Below are 25811 nucleotides of genomic sequence, written 5' to 3'. Positions count from 1 at the left end.
AGAAAAGAGGTAAGTCCTTTCCACTCTCTTGTTTGTTGCTGTGGTGGTAGTCCAATACTGAATGAGGAAAGGGAAATTGAACAGAAGCAGACACGGGGCGGAAAACTCCGAGCCACTCAGATTGGCCGAAAGGTTATCTAGCTCTAAAGCAACAGTGAGTCTATACAGGCTTAAATGTAAGTACTCCAGTCCAACCATTTCTTTTATATAGGAGCCCAAATCAGTAGGGAACTTTGTCCAAATTGGTAGGAAATCAAAAGTAGAGCTAAATGGCATTTCTGTTCAAATGTAGAACAATAACTCTTGCGTTAGCTTTCAAAAAAGTGCTGCCATACAGGATCAAATGTACTTACAGAAAAAATAAATAAACACCCCCTTTTATTTCTATTTTATTTATCATTACATTTATATCCCACCTTCTCCTCCCCCTTTGCAAGGAACTCAAGGCAGCTTACATGGTTTTGTTCTCTACATTTTATTATCACAATCACCCCATAAGATAGGTTAAGTTGAGAGTCAGCGACTGGCCCAATGTCACCCAGTGAGCGTCATGGCCAAGTAGGGATGAGAACCCAGATCTCCCAGATCACAGTCCAATCCTCTAACCATGACATCATACTGACTTTAAAGTAAAGGTTCATGTTGCAATCACAGTGCTTTGACGGTGGCCTGGTACATATTTTCCACTTTGGACCTAATGGGAGACAATGCTTAAGTCTTCCTGAGATAATCATGGCATACCGAGAAGAAATGAGGAAATGAGGATGGTGCTGGGAATAAATATATAAATAAAAATGTAAATGTTAGTTCGAAACAGACGTTATATCTCCGAAAGTTCTTCACCGATTGCTTTGAAATTTTGACACAACGTTGCATTTGAATACGCGAGAGTAGTTATGTAACTATGTTCTATATGGGGACAAAAGTTTGTCTTAAAATTGAAGAAATAGGCCTCCTCAAAACCAGTCCTGCTGATCATTGTGACATCGCCAACCAGTAGGCCAATCCACTGCCTTTGCCTCCTCTCCTATTTGCATGTTCTCTCACAATTGGCTGAGTGAATATAGATGTCACACCTGTGACAGTTACACGTTCTGAAGAAAGGTAACTGCCAGGAGTTTCCAGTAACCTCCTCACCGTAAAAACATGCTTTTATATCTCCAAAAGTTCTTCACCAATTGCTTTGAAATTTTGACACAGCGTTGCGTTCGAATACACGAGCGTTGTTATGTAACTATTTCTCTATGGGGTCAAAGGTTTGTCTTAAAATTGAAGAAATAGGCCTCCTCAAAACCAGTCCTGCTGATCATTGTGACATCACCAACCAGTAGGCCAATCCGCTGCCTCTGCCTCCTCTCCTATTTGCATGTACTCTCGCAATTGGCTGAGTGAATATAGATGTCACACCTGTGACAGTTACACGTTCAGAAGAAAGGTAACTGCCATGAGTTTCCACTAACCTCCTCAACGTAAAAAACCCCCTTTTTTAAAAACCAAACAAACTGCTTTACTTCATCCAAATAATGCCTCGCAGAAGATCACACTTAGGTCGTCGTACTCACAGAGCGGAAGCACTGCGACGAGAAATTGCAAATCAGACTCAGGAAGAACAGGCTTCAGCAAATGAGAAAAAAAGAAAAAAATGGCTCAAATACGTGCCAAGGAATCAACCAAGCAACGTTCAGCCAGACTTGAGGATGCACGGTTGCGAGCATGGCAATCGCATACTACAGCTACAGATCTGCTTTGTTCTCAACATAATGAACGCGAAAGGCTGAGAGGGGCTGAAAGACATCAACGAGAAACAGCACATCAGCATCAAACACGACTCCGTGGTAAACAATCACACGATTACAATTGCCTTGCATTCTGGTACAACCCAGCTGATGATTATAGTTTGAGGCGGCATGTTCTCATTGGCACTATGACTGAAGTGTGTCCTTATTGCAAGGCTCTTAAATTTAATGGAGAAACAAAAGGAATGTGTTGTGCTGCTGGAAAAATTAAACTGCCTCAACTTGGAGAACCACCAGAGCCATTACAAACTTTGCTTGCCGGATATACCGCTGAATCAAAGCATTTCCTATCTAACATCAGGAAATACAACTCATGCTTCCAAATGATGTCGTTCGGCGCAGAAATCATCACAGCTCCATTTATGCCAACTTTCAAAGTCAAAGGACAAATTTATCATAAAGCCGGCTCCTTCCTTCCGTTTCAAGATAGTCAACATAAATTCCTACAAATGTATTTCATTGGTGATGGCAATGATGAATTGAATGCACGCTGCGGAATTTATACCGGCATAAAAAGGTCCGTTGTTTCAAAACTGCAACAGCTACTTCACGAAAAAAACAGTTTAGTACATTTGTTCAAAACAGCAATTGACATGATGCCATCTGATACACACAAGATTGTTATTCATGCTGACAAAACGCCTGCTGGAGAACATGTGCGAAGATTCAATGCTCCAACTATAGACGAAGTGGCAATTGTTATAGTCGGAGATCAATCTTGACAGGACCTTTCAAAGGTGAAGATGTCCTCATTCCTCGCATTCCTATGATTCCAACAGATATGCCATTTCAATTTAAGAGATTGCAATTCCCCATTCGATTGGCGTTTGCAATCACCATCAAAAAAAGCTCAGGGCCAATCTTTAGAATTGTGCAGTTTAGATCTAGACACAGATTGCTTCTCACATGGACAATTATATGTTGTGTGTTCTAGAGTCGGCAAACCAGACAATCTCTATATCTACACAGACAATGGAACAACTAAAAATATTGTATATCCACAAGCAGTGTGAAATTAAACATATTAGAAACATCCGCTTTGTCTTTTCTTTATTTTCAATTTAACCAGACTGAGCCACAGCAATGCGTGGCAGGGTACAGCTAATATATATATATATATATATATATATATATATATATATATATATATATGAGAAAGAGCACCCAAAATGCATACGTATAAATAATATTCATACTGAAAATTATATATCTGCATATGTAAAGATGCTCAGTCACTGATAATTCTCCACTAATGAAGGAGCCTTAGAGTTCTAGACTAGCCTTCTATATATTATTTATTTATTTATTTATTTCATTTCATTTCATTTCATTTCTATACTGCCCCTTAACCAAAGCTCTCTGGATGGTTCACAACAAACTTTACATGCTAGATTTCTATATGCAGTGCTAGGCAGAACATACAAGACCCATATAGAAGTATAGTCCTAGAAAATCTTGATGTCATGATTATTCTAAGGATTGCCAAATTATTATGCTTTGTGAAATCCAAACTTACCACCCCCACCCCAAATTTAAGCAACTTCACTGTAATAGCTTGAATAACTGTCCCGTATCAATGAGGCCAGCATGAAATAAACAGCAGACTGCTTTAGGGCATGTCTAAACCTAGGGAGGGAGGGGGGAGGATCTCATGATATGCTGATTGTGAGATCCTCCCCCTGGATTCACACATGGCACATGATGCCCAGGGAGCAAGCAGGATGTCACAGCTGTCTTTTTTTTAAAAAGCAGCAGGGCCAGTTGTGCAAGAGCGAGGTCCCACTCCAATGAAAAGTAAGACCCCCCCCAAAAAAAAACCCTTTCCCCCTGAAATTGGCACCCAAATCCCCTCCCTGCCATCCCAGGGGTGGCGAAATTGCAAATTGCTGCCACCCGCTCCCCTGATGGGCATGGAGCCACACCACACGGTTCCATGTCCATTTCTGCTGCTGCGCTTACTCGCAAGTAAGCAGGCACCAGGCAGGATGGGTGCCCACACCTCTTGCGTTCTCAGGACGGTCCCAGGAAAATGCAGGGGCTATCCCTGGTTGCCCCGGGATCCCCTGTGCATCATGTGGATGCACAGGGATGACCTAGGGACAACCCCGGGATAAAAATCTTATGTAGACATGCCCATAGTGAGCGATTCCTGAAGTTCTGAGGCCAGCTCACTTCTACAAATGAACTGCCTACTTTCAGGAGAAGCATAACATCAGGGTGACTAACTCACAAAAGATCTCAGCTTCTCTTCTGTCAACTGGAAAATTGAAAACTGCAATTTTCTAGTTCATGGGGAGAGGAGAGCAATCTTGTGTGAATTAGTTTCTCAAATGTTACACCCCTCATTCATACAGACCACTAGTATGAGGCCTTTTTGTGCAACTGGAGTTAGCCAGATTATTGCAACTAATTCAGTGCCAAAATACACTTTGCCTTTTTCTTTCTTCCCATACAACTGTAGCTAGTTAATTTCCTTTCCTGTGGTCCTTATTATGTGGCAATCAAGCTCTTGGGTAATTAGCCACCATCTTACAATCACGGGATTTTAAGCTTATCTAAGGCGCCTGCATTAGTGGAGGATAATCAGTGAGTGAGCATCTTTACATATGCAGATATATAATTTCAAAATGAATTTTATTTATACATACTTTAAGTGTTGGTCTAAAGCTCTGTATGTCTTTAATGAAAACTTTCTTCCTCCAGGGATATATGACAGCGTTCTATAATCACTTATGTGTACCATATTAGGTTTGAATTGCTAAACTATCTAGTCACTTTCTCCTACTTATTAATGAGACACTTTCCGTTGGGTTTTTACATAAGAGAAACTGCATGTAGCCATTTATCATAACTAAGCTGACACAACAAACTCACTTTCTCACCTTCCTTGTATTTTGTCCTTGCATTTCATGTAATTAGAAAAGATTGTTCAGTAATACTTAAAAAATGGATAACTTCCAATTGACACTCCCAATGGCTATGGTAAGCCTGGGTCCAAATTCACAACTGGATGACACACTTCAGAGTTCTGCTTGTTTGTTTCTGTGTGCTTTGCACTTGCCCAAATTCTGATGGCAAACCATCAATGGGCACTATCCACCAATAACTGCCACTGTGTAACTTTCCAAGCAAGTTTTTATTGATTCAATTTATATCATAGAATAGAAGAGTTGGAAAAGGCCTATAAGGCCATTGAGTCTAACCCCCTGCTCAATTTCATCTCTCCCAACTTAGTTCCTATTCGGTGTCTCCCCCCTTCCCAGCTGCCTTTTTCGTGTTCCTTATGGAACTGCAGCTCTGTTGCTTCTAAGGCCCCTGTCATTCAGGACTTGTTTATCTCTAGGTCTCTCCACCTCCTTGCTCTTACTGAAACCTGGCTTCCTGCCCATGACACTGCCATCTCGGCTGCCCTCTATCTTGGAGGACTCTCCTCCTCTCACTCGAGTCGCCCAGAGGGTCGGGGTGGTGGTGTGGGTCTTTTATTATCTAGCTTGTGCCAGTTCCAGCCTCTTTCCATTCCACCTTCACATTGTTTCTCCTCCTTTGAGGTACATGTGGTGAGGCTCTTCGCTCCACTGCGACTGTGGGTTGCAGTTCTGTACCGCCCCCCAGGCTCGTCCTCAAAATTTCTCTCTGATTTTGACTTGTGGCTGTCCTTTTTCCTCTCTGATAACTGTCCTACTCTTATCTTGGGTGACTTCAATATCCATGTGGATGACCCTCAAGACGCTGCAGCTCTACGATTTCGCTCCTTATCTTCCTCTTATGATCTTAAGCTTTGGTCTGAAGTACCCACACATTTCCTTGGACACTGCCTGGATCTTGTTCTCACTCGGAATTGCTCTGTTTTGGACTTTTCTACTGCTGACTTTCCTTTGTCAGATCATCATCTAGTTTCTTTCAATATTTCTCACAATCCTCCTCCTTCACATCCCGCTTCTCGCTCTTGTCGTGACATGCATTCTATCAACTATGAGGCTTTTTCTCAGTCTCTAGCCTCCTCTCTTCCTTCTGTCTTTTCAGCTGTCTCCTTGGACTCAGCTGTCTCCTCCTTTAATTCCTCCTTATCTTCAACTCTTGATAATCTCGCTCCATCTACAACTCGGATATCTCGCCCTTCTCAACCCTAACCGTGGCTCACCTCTTTCCTCCGCTACCTTCGCTCTTGCTCCCGGGCAGCTGAATGCCTTTGGCGTAAGACCAGGGACTGGGCGGACTTTGTCCATTACAAATTTGTACTCTCCTCTTTCTCTTCTGCCATTTCACTGGCCAAACAGCAATACTACTCAACGTTGATCCAGTCAAATGCTAGGCATCCTCAGCGGCTCTTTGCGTCCTTCAATTCTCTCCTGAAGCCTAATCCACCATCTCTCCCCGCCTCTCTGACTGCTAATAATTTTGCCTCTTTTTTCAATGCTAAAATCCAAACTATTCGCTCTGATCTGGCCAGCTCTACTCCTCTTCCAGTTCCTGTTCCTCATCTGTCAGTTCCTCCTGCAAATTTCTCTGCGTTTCCTTCGGTCTCAGCGGATGAACTGTCTACAATACTACGCTCCTCGAAGACTTCCATCTGCTCCCGTGATCTGATTCCCTCTTGTGTCTTTATAAATCTTATTCCTGCTATCCTCCCTTCCTTGCTTCATATTATTAATTTTTCTCTGTCCTCTGGCTCATTTCCTTCTGCTTTTAAACATGCTACAGTCTCTCCCATTCTCAAGAAACCTACTCTTGATAGGCTATCTCTGTCTAACTACCGACCTGTCTCTTTGTTGCCTTTTGTTTCAAAGATCCTGGAGCTTGTGGTCTACTCTCACTGTCTTGACTTTCTTACTAGTAACTCTGCTCTAGATCCTTTTCAATCCGGATTCCGTCCTTTGCATTCCACTGAAACAGCCCTTACTAAGATCACCAATGATCTTCTTACTGCCAAGTCTAAAGGCCTTTATTCCATTCTTATTCTCCTTGATCTAACTGCAGCCTTTGACACGGTTGATCATGATCTTCTCTTAGATTCCCTTCATGACCTTGAACTTTGTGGCTCTGTCTATAACTGGTTTGCCTCCTATCTAGCGGGTCGCTCTTTCAGCGTGTTGGCTAATGGCAGCTCGTCCTCCTCCTTTCCCCTTTCAGTAGGGGTTCCGCAAGGCTCGGTGCTTGGCCCGTTGTTGTTTTCTTTATACATGTTGCCCTTGGGTAAGCTTATTCAATCTCATGGCCTCCAATATCATCTGTATGCCGATGATACACAATTATATCTTTCATCTCCGGAACTTTCTCCTGATGTTCACGATCGTATCTCGGCATGTCTCTCAGATATCTCAGCCTGGCTGCTTCATCATCGTCTGAAACTAAATATGGCAAAGACTGAATTGCTTGTTTTTCCTCCTAAACCTTCTCCTCGTCTTTCATTCTCTCTCACTGTCAATGATGTTACGCTTACTCCAGTCAAGGAAGCTCGCAGTCTTGGCTTCATATTTGACTCATCACTCTCCTTTATTCCTCATATTGAGGCAGTAGCTAAATCCTGTCGTTTCTTCCTGTATAATATTGCCAGGATTCGACCATCTCTGTCTGTCTCTTCTGCCAAGACGCTTGTTCATGCACTGGTTATTTCTCGGTTGGACTACTGCAACCTTCTTCTCTCTGGCCTTCCTTCTTCTCACATCAGTCCATTGGTTTCTGTCCACCACTCTGCCGCTAAGATCATCTTCCTGGCTCGCTGCTCTGACCATGTTACTCCACTTCTGAAATCTCTTCATTGGCTTCCAATTCACTTCAGAATCCAATATAAACTTCTCCTGTCGACCTTCAAAGCTTTTCATGGTCTAGCTCCTTCCTATCTCTCCTCTCTCATCTCACACTATTGCCCCGCTCGTGCTCTTCGCTCCTCTGATGCCATGTTTCTCGCCTGCCCAAGGGTCTCTACTTCCCTTGTTCGGCTTCGTCCATTTTCCTCTGCTGCCCCTTACGCCTGGAACGCTCTTCCAGAACATCTGAGATCCACAAGTTCAATCGCAGCTTTTAAAGCTCAACTAAAAACGTTTTTTTCCCCCTAAAGCCTTTAAAACTTGATGTTGCTTGGACTTTATACTGTTAGTTCTACCCTACCCTGTGCCTGTTTACCCTACCCAGTGCTTGTTTGCATTCTCTTCCCCTCCTTATTGCTTTACTATGATTTTATTAGATTGTAAGCCTATGTGGCAGGGTCTTGCGATTTACTGTTTTACTCTGTACAGCACCATGTACATTGATGGTGCTATATAAATAATAATAATAATAATAATAATAATAATAATAATAATAATGATGATGATGCAGGAATCCACATCAAAGCATACCTGACAGATGGCTGTCCAGCTGCATCTTAAATGCCTCTAGTGTGGGAGAGCCCACAACCTCCCTAGGTCATTGGTTCCATTGTCATACTGCTCTAACAGTCAGGAAGATTTCCTGATGTCCAGCCAGAATCTGGCTTCCTGTAACTTGAGGCCATAATTCCGTGTCCTGCAATCTGGGGCTTCATCTACACCAAGCAGGATATTCCACTATGAAAGTGGTATGAAAGCGGTATATAAAAGGCAGGAGCCACACTACTGCTTTATAGCGGTATTGAAGTGCACTTACAACTGTTGGGGCCCATTGACACAGACCATATACCACTTCCATACCACTATATACCACCATATACCACTTCCATACCACTATATTCAGCGTGATGTGGCTTCTGCCTTTTACATACCGTTTTCATACTGCAACATCCTGCTTGGTGCAGTTGAGGCCTGGGTTGATGGAGAAGAGATCCTGGCCTTCCTCTGTGTGACAACCTTTCAAGTACTTGGAAGAGTGCTTTTCCACCAAGAAAACGTCATTAAGGGTGGTTAGCAATAATAGGAACTATAAAAATTATCTCATCCTGACCCACAAACACACACACGATCTGGATTTTTTTCTATACCAAGCTAAATTTTACTCAGGGTAGAAAGATCAAGGGTGTGGTTTTAAAAGGAGCCTGCTTCACTAGATCAGGTTCCACATGTCAATGGTGGATATCTAAATGTTCGTGTTTTTATATTTCTTTTCTGGCTGGAGAGTTTTATTTAGAATGGGTAGTGGGAAATGGGGCAATGGAGCCCGTGTTACTCCCTGTGGTATTGTAGCCAGGATAGAAGATTAAATAACTTTCATTACAAACCCTTTTTTCTCTGTTCTTGGAACCATAAAAATTCTCCTAGCATCATCTCTCCCAAGAACACAACCCCATACAGTCGTGAAAAATAGATGTTGATTCCTACAACTGAATTTGGCCATTAAGACTAAAACTATGCATGATTCAACAAAGGTTGTAAACTCAGCTGACACCCAATTTGTCCTATACTTGAAATATGGTTTTAAAAAATTATAAAATGTACTAAAATAGTGTGCAAACATGGAACAGAAGGATTGCAACTGTCGGTTCATTTTTCATTGGGGATCTGCCTGTATAACAAGATAGGACTTCAACTGCAGGGACAAAGACAAAGATGATTGCAGAGTTAGATTCCCCACATAATTTCCTTCCTACAAAACAGATTTAATGTGCCTCTGAAAAAAAGCTGCTGTGGTAGTCTGCTTACTATGCATTTTCCTGTAGAACCCTATGAGAAAGCTAATTCATAACTCAAGCTAAAAGAACACTTTGCAGGTATATTCCCATGACAAAGGGAGTGAAAAATGATTGTGTCATCTGTCAATCTGCAACCACTGGAGTCTGTTACAACGTATGTCAGGCAGAACAATAATAATTATAAATAGCATTTATACAGCACATTTCTGAGAGTTTTCAAAGAATTTCACATACATCTTGTTGCAACCTGGACAACAATCCCATAAAGTAAGTATGCGAGATTTCCTCTCCCCACTATAGCTAGTAGCTACCAACTATAGGGAAACTGCTCCTTCACTCATGGTGTTTTTTATTATTATTATTTGGAACAAATGCTTATATTTCTGGCCCTAAGGAATTCTCTGCTACTGTAACTCAGAGTTCCTTTGCTTCTGCCACCAATTATGTTAAAATACCAATTATGTTACAAGCCTCTAGGAACTTCTTTTATCACTTTTACCTTCTCTTCTGCCGTTCCCAGACTGGAATGGCCTGCAGGGAGAGATTAGTCAACTTAGTAGTCTTTTTGAATTCAAGAAGACTCATCTCTTCTGGCAGGCCTACCCAGTCGAATTTTAAGATATTTGACTGTTGTTTTAATATTGTATTAATTTTATATGTTTTAATCAGTTTTATGTATTTTATGGTATTTCTATCTAATGTTGTTCCCTGCCTTGATCCAGAGGGAGAAGGGGGTAAGAATCATCATCATCATCATCATCATCATCATCATCTCCTCAGGTCAAATTCCTAAACCTCCACCCCAGCCAAACACCATTACAACCAGTTCCAGCTTCTGGTACAGTCTTCCTCTGACACCCAAGGGCCTTGCTAGACCTGCCGGGATAAGCCGGCAGAGAGGCGGGGCGATGGCGCGCTGGCGTTAGCGCGTGCCGCCCTGGCTTCCAGACGCGGGATGCGCAGGGACGTCGGGATCCCTGCAGCGTCCGCCATTTTTTTTAAAGGTTAAAGGGGCCATGCGCGGCCCGAAGACTCCGGACCAGGTAAGTCCGTTTTTTTAAAAAACGAAGCCCCTCCTCCCTGTCCCCGGCCTTGCCCTGGTGGCACCGCTCGCCTGCTTGCTCGGGCGGCGGCGCCCGGCGCTCTCTCTCTCACCCGCCCCCCCCTTGCCATCCCCGGGTCCGGTTTTCCCCCTGCCCCTCTCTTCCCCACCCCTGGCCAATGGGCACAGCGCTCGTACGAGTAAGCGAGTAGCCGCAAAAAGCCACGGAAGTCTCTAGACATTCTGCAGCCCCGGCCTCAGGCCAGAGCTGCAGAAAAGGCACGCCATAAGCAACTTCGCTTATGGCGCGTTAGAGGAGGCTTCAGTGCGGCCTGGGGCCAGATTCCCCTGTGCGTCATGTGGAAGCACAGCAGGGAAACCGGCTCTCAAGGCGCGCTAAGGCCTCGTCTAGCAAGGCCTCAAAGCTCCTTCCATTGTATTACTGGCTTATTTTCTGGCAAGATCTTAGGACAGCCTCTTGGCATAACACAACTACCTGCTCCCTAGTCCTGATCTTCTCCGGCCACCTGAAGTTATCCCACAGTGAGCTGTTATGTTAATTCATACTTCCTGATCTATAGGTTCTTAAAATTAGCAACTTGTTCATGTAGCCCTTTGGGCCAGCATTTTACCCTATACCAGTCCACTGGCCATTTGGATTGTCAACCAGAAGTTAGCTCCCTGTTTTGCCTTTAATGGTTTTCAGTATAAGCTGTGCTGTTAATTTGATCTAGTTTTGAATTTGTTTTAATGTTTTTGTTATTCTTGTACACTGCCAGGCTGGGCGGTGGGGGAGAATGCTGTTTGGGCTTAAAGTTCTAAATCATCACTATTATCATGGATCTATGGATTCTCAACTATTAAAGAAAAAAAATACTGGGCTATGGTTGATGCAGTTCAGCAGTTCTAGCATTTGCATCATATAAGCTATCCTAATTTTTGTGTCCTAATATACATAATGGATTATTTATCTATGGTTGGTAGCATCAAAGAGATTATCATTTTGAGTTTCTTAGATTATTTCTCCAGCTCAAAGAACTGATTCTGCAGCATGAAAATACAAGCAGAAGTACTGATTGATGCAGTCCAGAAAAGCAAACGGTAGCACTCTTCTTTAGCTTATTTTGAAATTATGTGGACTTGAAGACAAGAAAAATGCATTAAAGTATAAAAAACATCCCAGCCTGCTTTTATCATACGAATGCTAATTATTTGCCTGATGATTTTATATCCTTTTTTGGTCAAATCACCATTAACAAGGAAATAAGCCTATTTTTAACATGGAGAAATGTGCTGACTGAACAGGCAGCAACATCTGGTCTTTGAAACAGTCAGTTATCCAATTTGCAAGCGAAAGTTTCTGTTTCAGTTCAGTTTTATTGTTTATAACCCTAGGTCATCACAATCTGCAAGCAAAAGAGAACAATCCTTCCTAGAGGAATGCATGATACTCATTCAATGAGTGCATTCCATTTTCAGGTCCACAAAGAACATAGGAGGAAACAAAATGAATAGTAATATAGCAAAAGGAACAGCTGATGGCTTTTGTCCATCACTTCAGGTTTAATAGGCTTTGTATCAATACCATAGTGCCTAATAGACAAGAAACAAAGCATAAGATAACCCAACCAAACCATGCAAGAATAAAATGGCATCGTGTGCAGGTAGACTATGCATTATGTACTTCTGGATTTCAATGGCCATGCTGTGTTGGATAGTTTGGACCATCAGTTCTCATGGCTCAGCACTGGATATTACTGAGGAAGTATAAGTCTTAGGCCTTAGCTAGACCTACCTGTTATCCCGCAACGGAGGAGGGAAGATCTTGTGTTGTGTTTAATATGAGATCCCTCCTCTGTTTACACACAACGAATGATGACCTTAGAAGGAGAGGCGTCACGCCAGCCATTTTTTTAGATTAAAGGGCCAGCAGCGCACTAATGGTTGTGTGCAAAAGGTAAGTCCTTTTTAAAATTTAAATTACTTTCCCCGCTCCCTCCACCCTACCCCGATGGGCGCAGCGCTCCTGAGGCCCGCAGCAACCGGCCACACGGTCTGCGGTGTTGGGCTCAGCCCGAGACTGCGGAAAATCCGGGGCCAAAGGGGAGGGCAGCTCCTGCCAACAGCTGAGCTGGTGTGTTCTGCACTAGTACCAGCCTCCAGAGGAACCTTAAGGGCAGCCCCACATGCAGTGCACAGCAGTAATCCCATCTTGAGGTTAATAGCACCTGTACCACTGTGGCCAACTTTTGTGAACCGCCGAGAGAGCTTCGGCTATTGGGCGGTATAAAAATGTAATAAATAAATAAATAAATAAATAAATAAAAATAACTTATTGCTGTCCAGGACAAGCCACAGCTGACAAATCCAGCTGAAGTGATGGTGAGTTTTTAACTGATCCTGGGATTTTTAGTTAAATTTTTGCAAATGATTTTTAAATGAAGTTTTATATTGTAATTTAAGGGTTTAACATTTTGTAATAGAAGTGAAATAATAATAATAATAATAATAATAATAATAATAATAATAATAAATTCTAAATAGTGCAGCTTTGAAGAGACATATGGAATTACCGCTAGCACAGAAATGTTGATTTCTTAAAGATTCAGTGCAATGTGGGGGAAAGAATCTTTGCTTATGGCACACTAGACATGACTCTTTAAAATACATCTTTTGAATGGCAGCATAAGATCATTTTAAGAGAGAAAACCAGTGTTTGAACATTTCCTCCCAAATATGTTACAGAATGGACTAAATTCTGAGAAAGACTTGCAATTTGCAATGAAAAGAAAAAGAAAAAAAGGGAGAGAACTTAACATTATTCAGTGTTAAATTTGTTTATGAAATTACTTATATGGAAACTTTCAATGAAAATTTAATTTAACGCTTTACTTGCTCATGTATTTTTTTAAAAATGAAGTTGTGTAATGCTATCTGGGTTTGAACATATGGATATTAATTCACCCTCCATACACAGCTTGGAAAGACTGCACTTAGCATAGCTTACCCTAAATGGATTATAAATATTTCTACAAATTTACATTTTCTCTTACATCGGTACTCACAGATGGGCTGCAAAACTATAATATGCAACAGTATGCAACTAAAACACCCTAAAATCCTGAACAACATACATAATATATGTACATTGTAATATATTAATATATACATTAACATAGACATTATTTAAAATAATAGCTGATACGTTTGAGTTTGAAGAATAATTAAGTTGTCTCCCAATACTAGTATTCTAACATCCATTTTTTCATATTATTTTTTTCAAAACATTTGGTATGTAAAAATCATGTTTGTTAATCAGAAATTACTTGTATGGCATTACAGACAGTGTGCTGTGGCCCCCCAGGATGGAGAGGTAACTCTATACCTTTAATTTTAAATTCTGGTGGTTTATATAATCAACTGAACAATTATGTTTGGGGTGTAGTTATTTAATACTTCATAGTAACAGTATTTCATTAAACACAATACAAAATCTAATACAGATAGACCAGAAAGGGTACATAGATGATATAGCTTCATAAATAATAATAATAATAAAAAAAAACACTACGGTTTACAAAGCAGCGTTAAGGCTCTAGAGCTTTCAACCAAGCACCAAAAAGCAGGGAAATTGGGAGTTAAGGCTCACAAGCCTTAACGCCACATCCTCCCTAAGGAGGCAGAAAGTGCAAGTGAAATTCTCATTTTCCCAAAGCAGATAAACCATAAGGACAGGATGGAGAATATAATATACAGAGCTGACTATGAGGATGTGGAAAACTGATGATGAACAACTTAGGGCTACCTACTTCTCTTTTTTTAGAACATCTGCTCATGTTGCGAATTGCAACCCAACACATCTGACTGGCATCAGGCTGGGGAAGGTTGTTCTAGAGCAAGGGCAGGCAGAATGTAGGTCTCCAGATGTTTTGGAGTTCCACATTGTAAAAGCTCCTACCAGCGTTGGCCGTGATCAGGAATATTGGACGTCCAAAACATCAGGATAGATCTATTTTCTGCCCACATCTGTTCTAAAGTATGTTTTCCATCATTAAGACATGTGATCCATCAAGGAATTCCAAAAGAGGTGCATCACTTTAATTAGACTGTCTAAAGCCAAATGAAGTGACAATTAGTGAATCTTGAATACCTGATCTAGACAGTACTTCAGACGTTAAAACTAGTTTTCAACACATGGCATAGGTTGTTTGTTTATTGAATATCAGATATAGGATGTTTGGGGACTAACATAGAGGATTTTTCTTATGTGTTCAGTAGCATGAGATTAAAGATGGAGCCAACACCTAATACTTTCATCTGTAAAGATTATTTTAAAATTAATGATGAAAATGATTTTTGTCTTCCCCATAACACATAACATGGGATTTGCAGTGCATCACATCTGAAGAACACCAGGCTGGGGAAGGTTGGTTTACGCTTTTATCTGCATGTCTTCTCAGAAGTCAATGCCACTGAGTTCACTAGGGTTTACTCCCAAGTGGTATAGGATTGCACACTAATCTCATTTGAAAGGAATTCAAGGCGGCCAAACTAATGCTTTTCTGCTCCTCTGTCACTTTGATGAGATGATGTATTGTGGAGAGTGAACAGTATATTTTGTACAAACACATTTTAAGGGGGGGGGACTTTGGCTCTTTGAAAGGAATGATATTGACCAAAAACAGAAAGTGCCTGACACATGCTTTGGTTCTACATCTGTAATGAATAGTTCTCTTTTGTCATAAATTGTGCCGCTATATGGGAGTTGTGTGTGAGAGAAAAGTATTGTGCAGGCCCTGTATTTGGTAAGAATATAGGACAACGTTCCCCAACCTGCTACCCTCCAGATGTTTGAGATTACAAGTCCCAGCATTCTCGATGGGAGTTGTAGTCTAACATCTTTGGAGGACACCAGGTTTGGGCAGGGTTGCTCTAAACAAAAAAAGAGTTGGTGGCTCTAAGTTGTTCGTCATCAGTTTTCCACAACCCCACAGTCACTTCTGTGTACTGTTTTCTATTATCCTGATGCATCACCGTAATCATCATTGCCTTCGTCTGTTATTGTTGGCTCATGGAAGGTAAGTCCTTCATATAAATGGCAAAATTTCTCAGATAAAACTAAATTATGTACCATTATCAGTCAGAATATTCTTCTGGTTTTTTTTTAAAAAAAGTTTTACTTTTGCAACTCAATAAAATTACTTTTCTTTTTAAAGGATATATAAAAAGACAGGAATTTGATAGACAAAATTGTGGATCAATTCACTTCACCTGCATACTCTTACAGAATTCCATGCACACAGTGGATTCCTTAATAACCGCTTCATATTTCTACCTAAAAATATTAGGGTAAACATACTGAAACAAAATGAAATTCTTTATCAAATGAAACTATTCCAAAATGCGCCTCAATAATGCTAATAGACCTGGATTAATTTGAAATGTCCCAGCCAAAATTTTATTTATTTATTTCAGTTTCTTTTCCCCATTTTATTTTTAATTTACCCCCCAAAAAACAATGTTTTCTTGGTGGATAGGGTCACAGCTGGTATATCTGCCAAAGCTGATAAAAGGCACTACTGGCCACCAAGGCCACCTGGGCCTCAAATGACAATAATGGAGCAAAACTTCACACCTGATCTTTCAGGGGGAATGCAAGCTCCCTCCAGGACAGGTTGAACACCATTCAATCAGGCAGATGAACCACCTGCTAACAGTACCTCCATTTTGTCTGGATTGCGCTTCAGTTTGTTGTCCCTCATTTATTTATTTATTACATTTCTATACTATCCAGTAGCTGAAATTCTCTGGACCAAAACTCATAGAATCATAGAATAGCAGAGTTGGAAGGGGCCTACAAGGCCATCGAGTCCAACCCTCTGCTCATCCAATATAGATGAATCAGATGGTGCACTGGATATCTCTATTATTGGAACCGCACTAATAGAGGACTCGAAGTCATGCTGGATACCATCAACTCTATCTTCAAAGTGCCATGCAAATTTATCACCTCTCAGGGTCGGTTTGTAATAACCGATTCAGCACCTGAAGCTTCTCTGCTGAATGAAGCTGTGAGGATACAACAGAAGTGGAAAAATACTTCTTCTTTGCTATCCTCACCACCATACCATAGGCTCAATAATGAGCTCTAAACAGTGTCTGATCGAATTCAGCAAGAGTCTTTCTCCACTTGTGATCCAGCCGACATCCCGCTTGCTTCATTGCCCTCAGCTCCAAAGTGTAGCAATGAGCAAAATTTAGCTCTGCCAAGAGAGAAAGGGTGCTTGGGGATTATCATATCTCATAAGGTCATACCAGTCAGAGTACCTGGAAAATCCCCAGAGCACTTTGGAAGCCACTAGGCTCCTTTGGTCTCCAGGGGGTATGCCCCTCACCCTTATAGAGGGGAGAAGCTACTGAAATCTCAACAGTTAGTGAGCGATTCAACCATGACAAATGGGTAGATGTTAAATCCCCCACTTTCAGATGGCTGTCTTCCTGCCTAGGAACGTATGAGAAATTCATTTCAGTTCATTTTTTTATCAAGATTAACTCAGTTCACACCTTCTATACCAAACACGGACTTGAATGCAATCTGCAGTTGAAGGCCACACATTTACGAACTTGCAATGAGTTTCACAGACCAAAAAAAAAAGTACGGCAGCATACATACATTTGAAAACTGCACATGAAAAAATGCATACTTTTGAAACATGCCCACAAATATGATTTGGTCAACGGAAGAAGAACGTGTACATTTCAAAGATGTGTACAACTGATGTGTACACTTGGAAAACACAGTCAAATAAGCCCACCAGTCTTTGACAATTCTGCGTCCACCCTCTGGCAAGTACACAGAAAGAGATGATATCCAAAAGATGCTTTTCACTACTGCATCCCTTTCCCAACTCAGATACTAAGGTCATGTTTCATCCTTGCTGATCTTGTCAAATTGCCTACTGCTTTAGGCCCTTCTGTTCCCTTCCCGTTTAGTATTAGATCAACTGAACCTTCCGACAACACAATGTTTCATATTACCTTCCTGTTTTCAGCTTATTCCCTCATCAAATTTCATATTACCTTGTTGATCCGACAATAGCTGTTGCCTCTTCCCCCACCCATATCCAGCTTCCCCTTGCTTGAACTGCAATGCACTTCATCCTTCAAAGCTGATGTTTGGCCCACATTTATTCCCCACTTTAAAAACAAAAACCTAATGCATTTCTACGTGTAACTGGCATTGAAGCAAAATTTATTTCATATATAATATTTGGCTGCTGTTCCCCCTTGTTCTAATCTATGCCTATTGCAGTTTTTACTGTGACCTTCTTAAGGAAGGAAATGCCCTTTTCTTGACTATTCATCTATTATCCATTAATCATACAGTAGCATACGACAGGACAACAGGATCAATCACTGAGTGGGTCTCAGGAGGCAGCTGCACAAGCAATAACTTCTTAAGAGTCAAAAGGTGACTTAGAGAAGACTAACTATCTGGACTCTTCAACACTTGATAATAGGTTGGGTCCAGTTTTCATATTGCCAACAGGAGCAGCCCTTGAGCAGAGTTCTGCTTAGAATGCTCCAGCTGGCAGAAGCAGGCAAGTGATATCAATTGATGCCCTCTAGTCACTGCAGTTCCCAGTAACACTTTGCCCACTGTTCCTCAGGCACTTCCAGTCCTCTGGAACAGGGATGTACAAGAATTTTGTTAATGTTTCCCATGATAGTGACCCTGAATCAAAATAAAAGCAGGACAGCATGTTCTTCCAAAATATTCCCAAATTCCCAAACACACGTTGGCACTTGATTTTTATTTTTAATGCACATTTTTACACTTTACTTTATGGTGGGATAGTGGGCATTTTGGGTGTGCTGTTTTGAAAATGCGCATTTCAAAATGCACACAAATGTGTTTGTCCAAAGCGAGAAAAGCACGCAAATGAATGCAAGATATGGTCAGTGAATCTGAGTGATTGCAAAAATTGCTTTTTCGCCTATTCGAAATCTGGAGCAGATTATAATAGGACACAGAAGGCTATAGGGGAATCAATGAAGATTACCTTTGGATATAACACACTATCTGTACTACTTCCTTTTCCTCTGTGTGTGTGTGTGTGTGTGTGTGTGTGTGTCAGCACACACCCACATCCACACCCATACAGATCACTGTGGGTTATGAACTCACTCTGTCTGCCATCTGAAGGGACACAGAAAATCTGCTGTCTTCTTGAATACCTGAGCTTTGAAGTTGCATCTGTCCAAATGCTTATATCCTGGCTGTTCTTGCAGAAATGGATTATAGGCCTGAACATTTTTGCAGCATCTGTTATCCCAAGAAAAAGGCTTAAAATCCATCTCTGCAGGTGGAAGAACTTAAATTCAATAGCCTGAATTGTTCTGATTTAGACCCCATATCAAATGTTGTCTTTTTTAAAAACAACAACAACCCAACAACAACTCAACACTGCACGGGTTTTTTTTTTACTCTCAATTAAAATTTGCTATTCTAAAATTAAGTCTTCATTTCAAAATCAGCATTAGTGAGTCCTAAACAACAAACTGGAGTCATCTGTAGATTGACAGGGCAGTGTATCTGTGTGGCACCAGGCAGTTAGTAGAGGTGGTTAAACAAAACACATGGGATTAATTAATAAGCCGAAGAGAAATATTTATTTTTGGTTGGAATTTTAATCATTCATAAGCTGTGGGTGAAGACTAAAGGGAATAGCTTAGGTAATGATGCCAACATGAATCTGCTGTGGTGACTATTCATGCGAAAGGGTGAGACTGCAGTTTACCAGCTATGATGAGCTTGCAGTTCACTGGCTTGTCCCACATTACAAAGACATTCCAAGAGGCAGTGATCTGCAATCTCATCTCTTCTTGGTGGAGTGCCTGAGCACCACCCTACAGAGCCACTAGTTTAGTCAACTTGCCTGAACGTCTTCTGTATAACCTTCATGTAGATTTAAGACAGCCTGGCAACGATCAGCCTCAGAAATAATGGGGTCATATTTAAAATTACCTTCTCTTGATATTGACGCCGTGATGAATCCAAAGACTGAATCAGGGCTGTGGCATGACCCACAAACATGGCATAACAGGTGGCCCCCACAATCATACTCAACATGGTTATCCAGAGATCCGACATGCTGACAGGGGCCCTGGCTCCGTACCCAATGCAAAGCATGTGGCTCATGGCTTTGAAGAGCGCATACGAGTATTGCTTTCCCCAAGAATCATTCTGCAAAAGAGGGAGAGGGAGAGAGAAAAGGCTTGAGTCAGCTTGAGTATAAGAGTCTGGGATTATAAAACAGGAAGATAACAGTTTATTTATCTTGAAGGAACATCCTTGTAATCTATTCTTCATAAATGGAAAAGCGATATTCATTATCAGTAAATGATCCTAAATATCCTCTTTGAGAGGCTGTCAGATGCCTTTATGATTGTACAAAAGACTTTTTCACAATGGATTCCCCTCCCAAAGTTATATTTTTAAGTCCATTAAGAAGGAAGGATGGAAGATATTCAAGGCTATAAAGCATTCTTTCTATATCTAGAAAGACAGATATACTATGACTTCAGTCCATGAAATCTTATGCCAACCTGGTGCCCTCCAAATATTTTGGACTACAATTCCCATCATGCTTGACCATTGACCATGCTGGCTAGAGGTTATGAGAGTTATCGTTCAAAACATCTACAGGTTGCTTATCCCTGTCTTATGCCATAATAAACCTGTTAGAGCCAAACTGTACGTTGTGCTAATCACAAAGCATGTAGCTCAGGGTTATCCTCTCATTTACTCTAGTGTAAGTTCAATTTGGATTGGGATCATCATACTTGGGGAGGGAGAAGAAGATTACCTCCCCAGAGAGAGGAGGACTACCCCCCCTACATTTTTTTCACCGAAAAGACTTCATTTACTGAAAAGCCTCCATTGGCACTATAAATGGTGGCTGAATGGTCCTCCTTCTTCTTCCTCTTCCCTTCCTCTTATTTCTAAAGCCAAGCTTAGCTCAGCTGACACTTGCTTTAAAATTGCAGCCTCAGATTCTCCTGGGTACTGTGAGCTGTGGCTTGCCTTCAGAATTAACACTTTTTAAAAAGAAAGGAAAGACCTCTCAGAGCAAAACCCCTCCAAACATCATGCACTCAAACATTTGGCCTGCTCCCCTCTCCGCCACTGCAATGTTCAGATTTCCCTCATGATCTTTGGGATGATTTTGCCCTTTGAAAGTGCAAAAAAATGACTGCGCCAAACATTCAGACTGGCCCAGCAGAAAACAATGTTTTATGTTTAAAAATTGATGGCTTTTAACAAAAGCCCTCTCAAGGTAGCTTACTAATAAAATCCCATATAATAATATAATGACAAATATAAAAAAAAAATCAGCATACACAATAACAAATATTTCGGCAGTACTAAAATCTAACGTAATTATTTCATTGGGGGAAAAAGCCAAGAATATTCTAATAAAACACAATGAAGAAAAAGCCTAATAAACCAGAGCTTTCCTAAATGCCTTTAACGATGGAGCTCAGATGGCAACTCACTCCAGAGGCACAGGACTACTGCAGCAAAGTCCCTGTCTCTTGTATTTGGCAATCTAACTGCCCCCAATGGCAGCCAAATGACAAGGGCTGCCATTCCTGATGTTCAAGGGTTGCCAGGACGACACTGGTGATCTTTCAAGTAAATTGGCCCCAAGTCATTTAAGGCTTTAAAGTAGGGGTGGGCAACATGTGGCCCTCCAGATGTTTGGGCCTATGGCTTCTATCAGTTCTAGCCAGCATACCCAATGAGGAAGGATGATAGAATCATAGAATCATAGAATAGCAGAGTTGGAAGGGGCCTACAAGGCCATCTAGTCCAACCCCCTGCTCAATGCAGGAATCCACCCTAAAGGATAGGAGTCATACAATTCTGCCTGGAATGTTGGGAACTTCAAACATGGATCAGCAAGATAACATGTAGTTTGGCCCTGACATTGGAAGAAACATGTTCAGTTCAGGGTTGCAAAACTTTTATTTCCATGTCTATTTTTAAAACAGTTTTCAATCTGTTACTCCCAAAGGTTTCTGCAAAACACAGCATTAATGCCTCCCACCTATTCTGCTCCCCAAAGGAGAAAAAATAAAACATCCCCTATCTACCTTAAAAGGGGGGGGGGCATTTAATTTCTTACTTGACTGTGAGTTTATCACTGGCTTCAGATTAGTAGTAATCCGTTTAAACTGATTTAAACAGAATAACATTAATTTGAGAGAGCAAATAAACTATTAAAGACAGTAATTGTGACAAATACTAAAGCTGTTTATCCAAGGATTGATGACATAATCAAGCCTGAGGACACTAGGAAATCTTCACATTTGTAAAAAGCAGTGATCACTGATTATTTGCAATTAGTCTACCAAGTCTAAGCCTTAATTTAGAAGTCTTCCTCTGTAAACTGTATTTAAATACAGTGCATTTCCTGTGTTTAAAGGTCTGGTGTGCTTTCCTTAGTCAGAAGCATGCTGTTTCCTACACAAAGCCCCCCATCCAGCTAAAATTAGTCCTAACTAAGGGAGGAATCTGACATTTGACAGGAGGCCTCCTGAGGGGCCATTGGAAATAATAATAATAATAATAATAATAATAATAATAATAATAATAATAATAATTTCTTACCCGCCTCTCCCTCTGGGTTGAGGCGGGAAACAACATCAAATACAAAAATACTATAAAATACATAAAACTGATTAAAAACATATAAAGCTAATATATTATTAAAATAACAGCCAGACATTTTAAAATTTGACTGGGTAGGCCTACCAGAAGAGACCTGACTGCATCACCCCAACTCCCAAGCAGCTGCATTTTGCAACAGTTGAAGTTTCTGAACTGCCTTCAAGGGCAGCCCCATGTAGAGTGCATTAAACGTATCTAGCCTGGGTGTCAGCATTGATAACTGAGACAAGATCCAGCCTCTCCGGTTAGGGCTACAACTGGAATCCAGCTGTCTGGGGTTCCGTAGATGGCCACACACCTTTCCCCTGGCCCTGCCTCCTTTCCTCCAAAATTGAATTCAGACCTTGGCCTGAAAGAGGATCGACATCCCTGATGTATTCCATCACGTATAACAATCTTAAGTTTATCCTTAACCCTCAGCCTTGCCCTCTAGTGCAATTGACCAGAACAGATGGAAACACTTGTTCTCTTGGGGATGGATAATTAATGTACCATCACAGGTGGAAATGTGCATTCACTATCCTCTGGCTTAGTTCTCAAAAATAAAAGGCAGCCACCACATCAGGTAACCATCTGTTGTTTAATGGTGTTTTCAGCTTAGTTGGGTTTGATGAGGTTATTCCTAGGAGATGCTCTCGTTGTCAAGCAAATCAGCTCTATTGCCGTACAGCAGTTTTGTCCCTTAGGCAAGTCTTATCATCCCTCCTCCATACCTCCACATTCAGATACAAATTGATTTAGAAATCTTGAAGCTTGAAGGTTATTGCCTAGATGGGGTTTTCCTTTCCCTCTCTCCCTCCCTCCCTCTTCTTGATACAGCTGACTAGTTCCAGCTGTCAGAGACTGGTAGTGCGGGTTGCAGAATTATTATTGCCCCAAAGCAGATGCCATTGCTTTGCAGCAAAAAGGGAAATAAATTAATAGCTGTTTCCAGTGATATTTGAGGACAAATGCTTCGAATATTGTTTCCTTCTATATCAGAATCTTGTACATTTCTCACAGAAGGATTTGCAGTGCTCATGAACAAAGCAATCTTTTAAGGGATCACTTAAAGAAGACTGGGGAAAAAATCCTGTTAGAATGAGATGAAAAAGATATCTGTGGCTCTAGTATTTCAGAATGCCACCGTTTTTTCATAAGAATAAGCTATAAAATAGCCCTGTCTATCTAGCAGTTCAAATTCAATTGCCAATGGGAGAAGTCGAACAGAGCTACAGGAATGAAGAAACAGTAATTACTACTTCTTTCTACTGCTTTTTCTCTATCTCAAGAAGTAGTTAAAGCAGATAAATAAAAAGCAAAGGTCATCTCTATTCAGGGTCTTCACAATGAAATATAACAAATGTGAACTATTATATGTATGGATTGTGCAAAGTCTGTTTGGTCTGTGTTTCGCACATTGTCAGACACCTTTTGTTCTATCATCTGCCCATTGACAAAATCAGATTTTAAGTTTTAGTTTTAGTTTCTGAATTTGTGCAAATGTGCATATTCCTCCCAAATGCACATTTTCACTGTTTAGCCTATGGTGAAAAAGCACATTTATGGCTTTTTTATTTTTGCATATTTTCCAACGATATATTTTGTGCAAAATTTTCAAAGGTTATGACAAGTTTGTGGACTCTGTCCAACAGGGAAAAAGCTGGTCCACTGTGGAATCCATGGGTCGGATTCATAAAAATCCAAACTCAATTGGTTCTGTTGTGGATTTCTCTAACATCCCTAATATATGCTCATGACAAACCATATATGAGTGCTCATATTAAAAATGACAGCCTATGAAGAGCCATGCTGGATCAGACCAAGGGTCCATCTAGTCCAGCACTCTGTTCACACAGTGGGCAACCAGATGTTAACCAGGGACCCACAAGCAGGACCCACCCATGTTCCCCAGCAACAGGTGTATACAGGCTTACTGCCTCAGATACTGGAGATAGCACTTAGCCATCAGGACTAGTAGCCACTGATAGCCTTCTCCTCCATGAATTTATCCAACCCCCTTTTAAAGCCATCCAAATTGGTAGCCATCACCACATCTTGTGGTAGTGAATTCCATAGTTTAACTGTGTGCTGAGTGAAGAAGTGTTTCCTTTTTTCTGTCCCGAATCTCGCACCAATCAGCTTCAAGGGATGACCTCAAGTTCTAGTATTATCGAAGAGGGAGAAAAATGTCTCCCTAACCACATTCTCCACACCATGCATAATTTCGTACGTCTCTATCTGATCTCCCCTTAGCCTCTTTTTCCCAAGCTAAATAAGCCTAGGATTCACACAGTTCTTCCCACACTTAGACACTACATTCTCTTCCTATTTCTGAATAACGCATTCATAAAGGTTGAGTATAGGAAATTCAAATCTAACCAAAGTGACTCTTTTGAACAGCAATGACATAAAACAGCTGAACTCCAAACAGAGTGACTGAAACAACGGGTTGCATCCAGACCCCGCCATGCTTAGAGTAGACCCGTTGAAATCAACTGGACTTCATTTAGCTATGATGTAAGCCTATGCGGCAGGGTCTTGCTATTTACTGTTTTACTCTGTACAGCACCATGTACATTGATGGTGCTATATATATAAATAAATAAATAATAATAATAATAATAATAATAATAATAATAATTTCAATGATTTCAACTCAATGCATAGCTAGGTCTGGATCCAACCCAGTATGGTCACTATGCCTAAATGAAATTGTTCCACAGGCTAAAGGAAACCCCTGTACACGGTTTGCCACGTGCTAATGAATTCAGCTGGCATATGGGGACCCCAAATAGAGATGGCAGCTGCATTCATCTATCTGTAGCAATTAGATACAAGTTCATTGGTGCTAGTAGCAATTTCCCTTTTCCCATTTGAAGACTGAGGTCTGCCTGTGCAACAGAAAGCAGTGCTACCACTCACTCTACAAGGTTGATTTGGATGACAGATACCACATTTAAGTGCTTCCCATGTTTTTTAAAAAAACATCCCTGTGAACAGAAAACTACTATATCAGGTGTGCTGTGCTGGTTTTCTAACATAGGGGGGCTTTCAAACATGTGACCCATCCCATACCTGCTATCTGAAGTGGTGCAGGCTACTCAAGTTCCTTCGCCTGCAACCGCCTCATTTTTGTTGCATGTGAAGATCAGATTTGGTTTGCGTATATATGGGATGCCTACAGCTCAACCCTCTGTCCCATGTGTGGCTTGGCTTCGAGCTTCTCTACACCATGCTTTTGCCCAGCAGCTTTACTGGGGCTTCTGTTTCTAGATCCTTTGTGGGATCAAGATCAGCTTTTTTTACGGGGGTGGGGTGGGGGATTTCCTTTGTCTGCAAGTTCTATATGTTTCATTAAACAGCCATTAGATGGCACTGCGGGGCAGCGCAATTGCGCGCTTACATGCAGCAATATTGCACTCCCTAGATTTAATCCCACATTTCTCCTGTTAAGGGAAAAAGACACAATATTGGTCACAAAAGACAAGAGAAGTCCCGGAGGTGGACGACATCATGCAAAGGACCCATAAATTTCCATGAGTGACCAAACACGAGCGTGCGAAGTAGAGAAGCCCTTGCTTTGGGTTTATGTTTTCACGTGAATGTTTTTGGCAAGAAAGAATTTCTTTGGTGGGAATGAATGCCACCCAC

General features: G+C 41.1%; 1 protein-coding gene across 1 annotated transcript in view; it reads right to left on the bottom strand.

Annotated features, from left to right (window-relative positions):
- The window catches only part of HCN1 (hyperpolarization activated cyclic nucleotide gated potassium channel 1), a 243205-nt gene that overhangs the window by 64313 nt on the left and 153081 nt on the right, over positions 1 to 25811 (bottom strand). The window contains exon 4 of the mRNA XM_063128088.1: positions 19470 to 19688. Within this exon, the coding sequence (XP_062984158.1) occupies positions 19470 to 19688 (219 nt within the window). The remainder of the gene's footprint in view (positions 1 to 19469; positions 19689 to 25811) is intronic.

The sequence above is a fragment of the Elgaria multicarinata genome, chromosome 6 (assembly GCF_023053635.1).
Source record: "Elgaria multicarinata webbii isolate HBS135686 ecotype San Diego chromosome 6, rElgMul1.1.pri, whole genome shotgun sequence".
Taxonomy (NCBI): Eukaryota; Metazoa; Chordata; class Lepidosauria; order Squamata; family Anguidae; genus Elgaria; species Elgaria multicarinata.
This window is presented reverse-complemented; position numbering and strand designations above follow the sequence as displayed.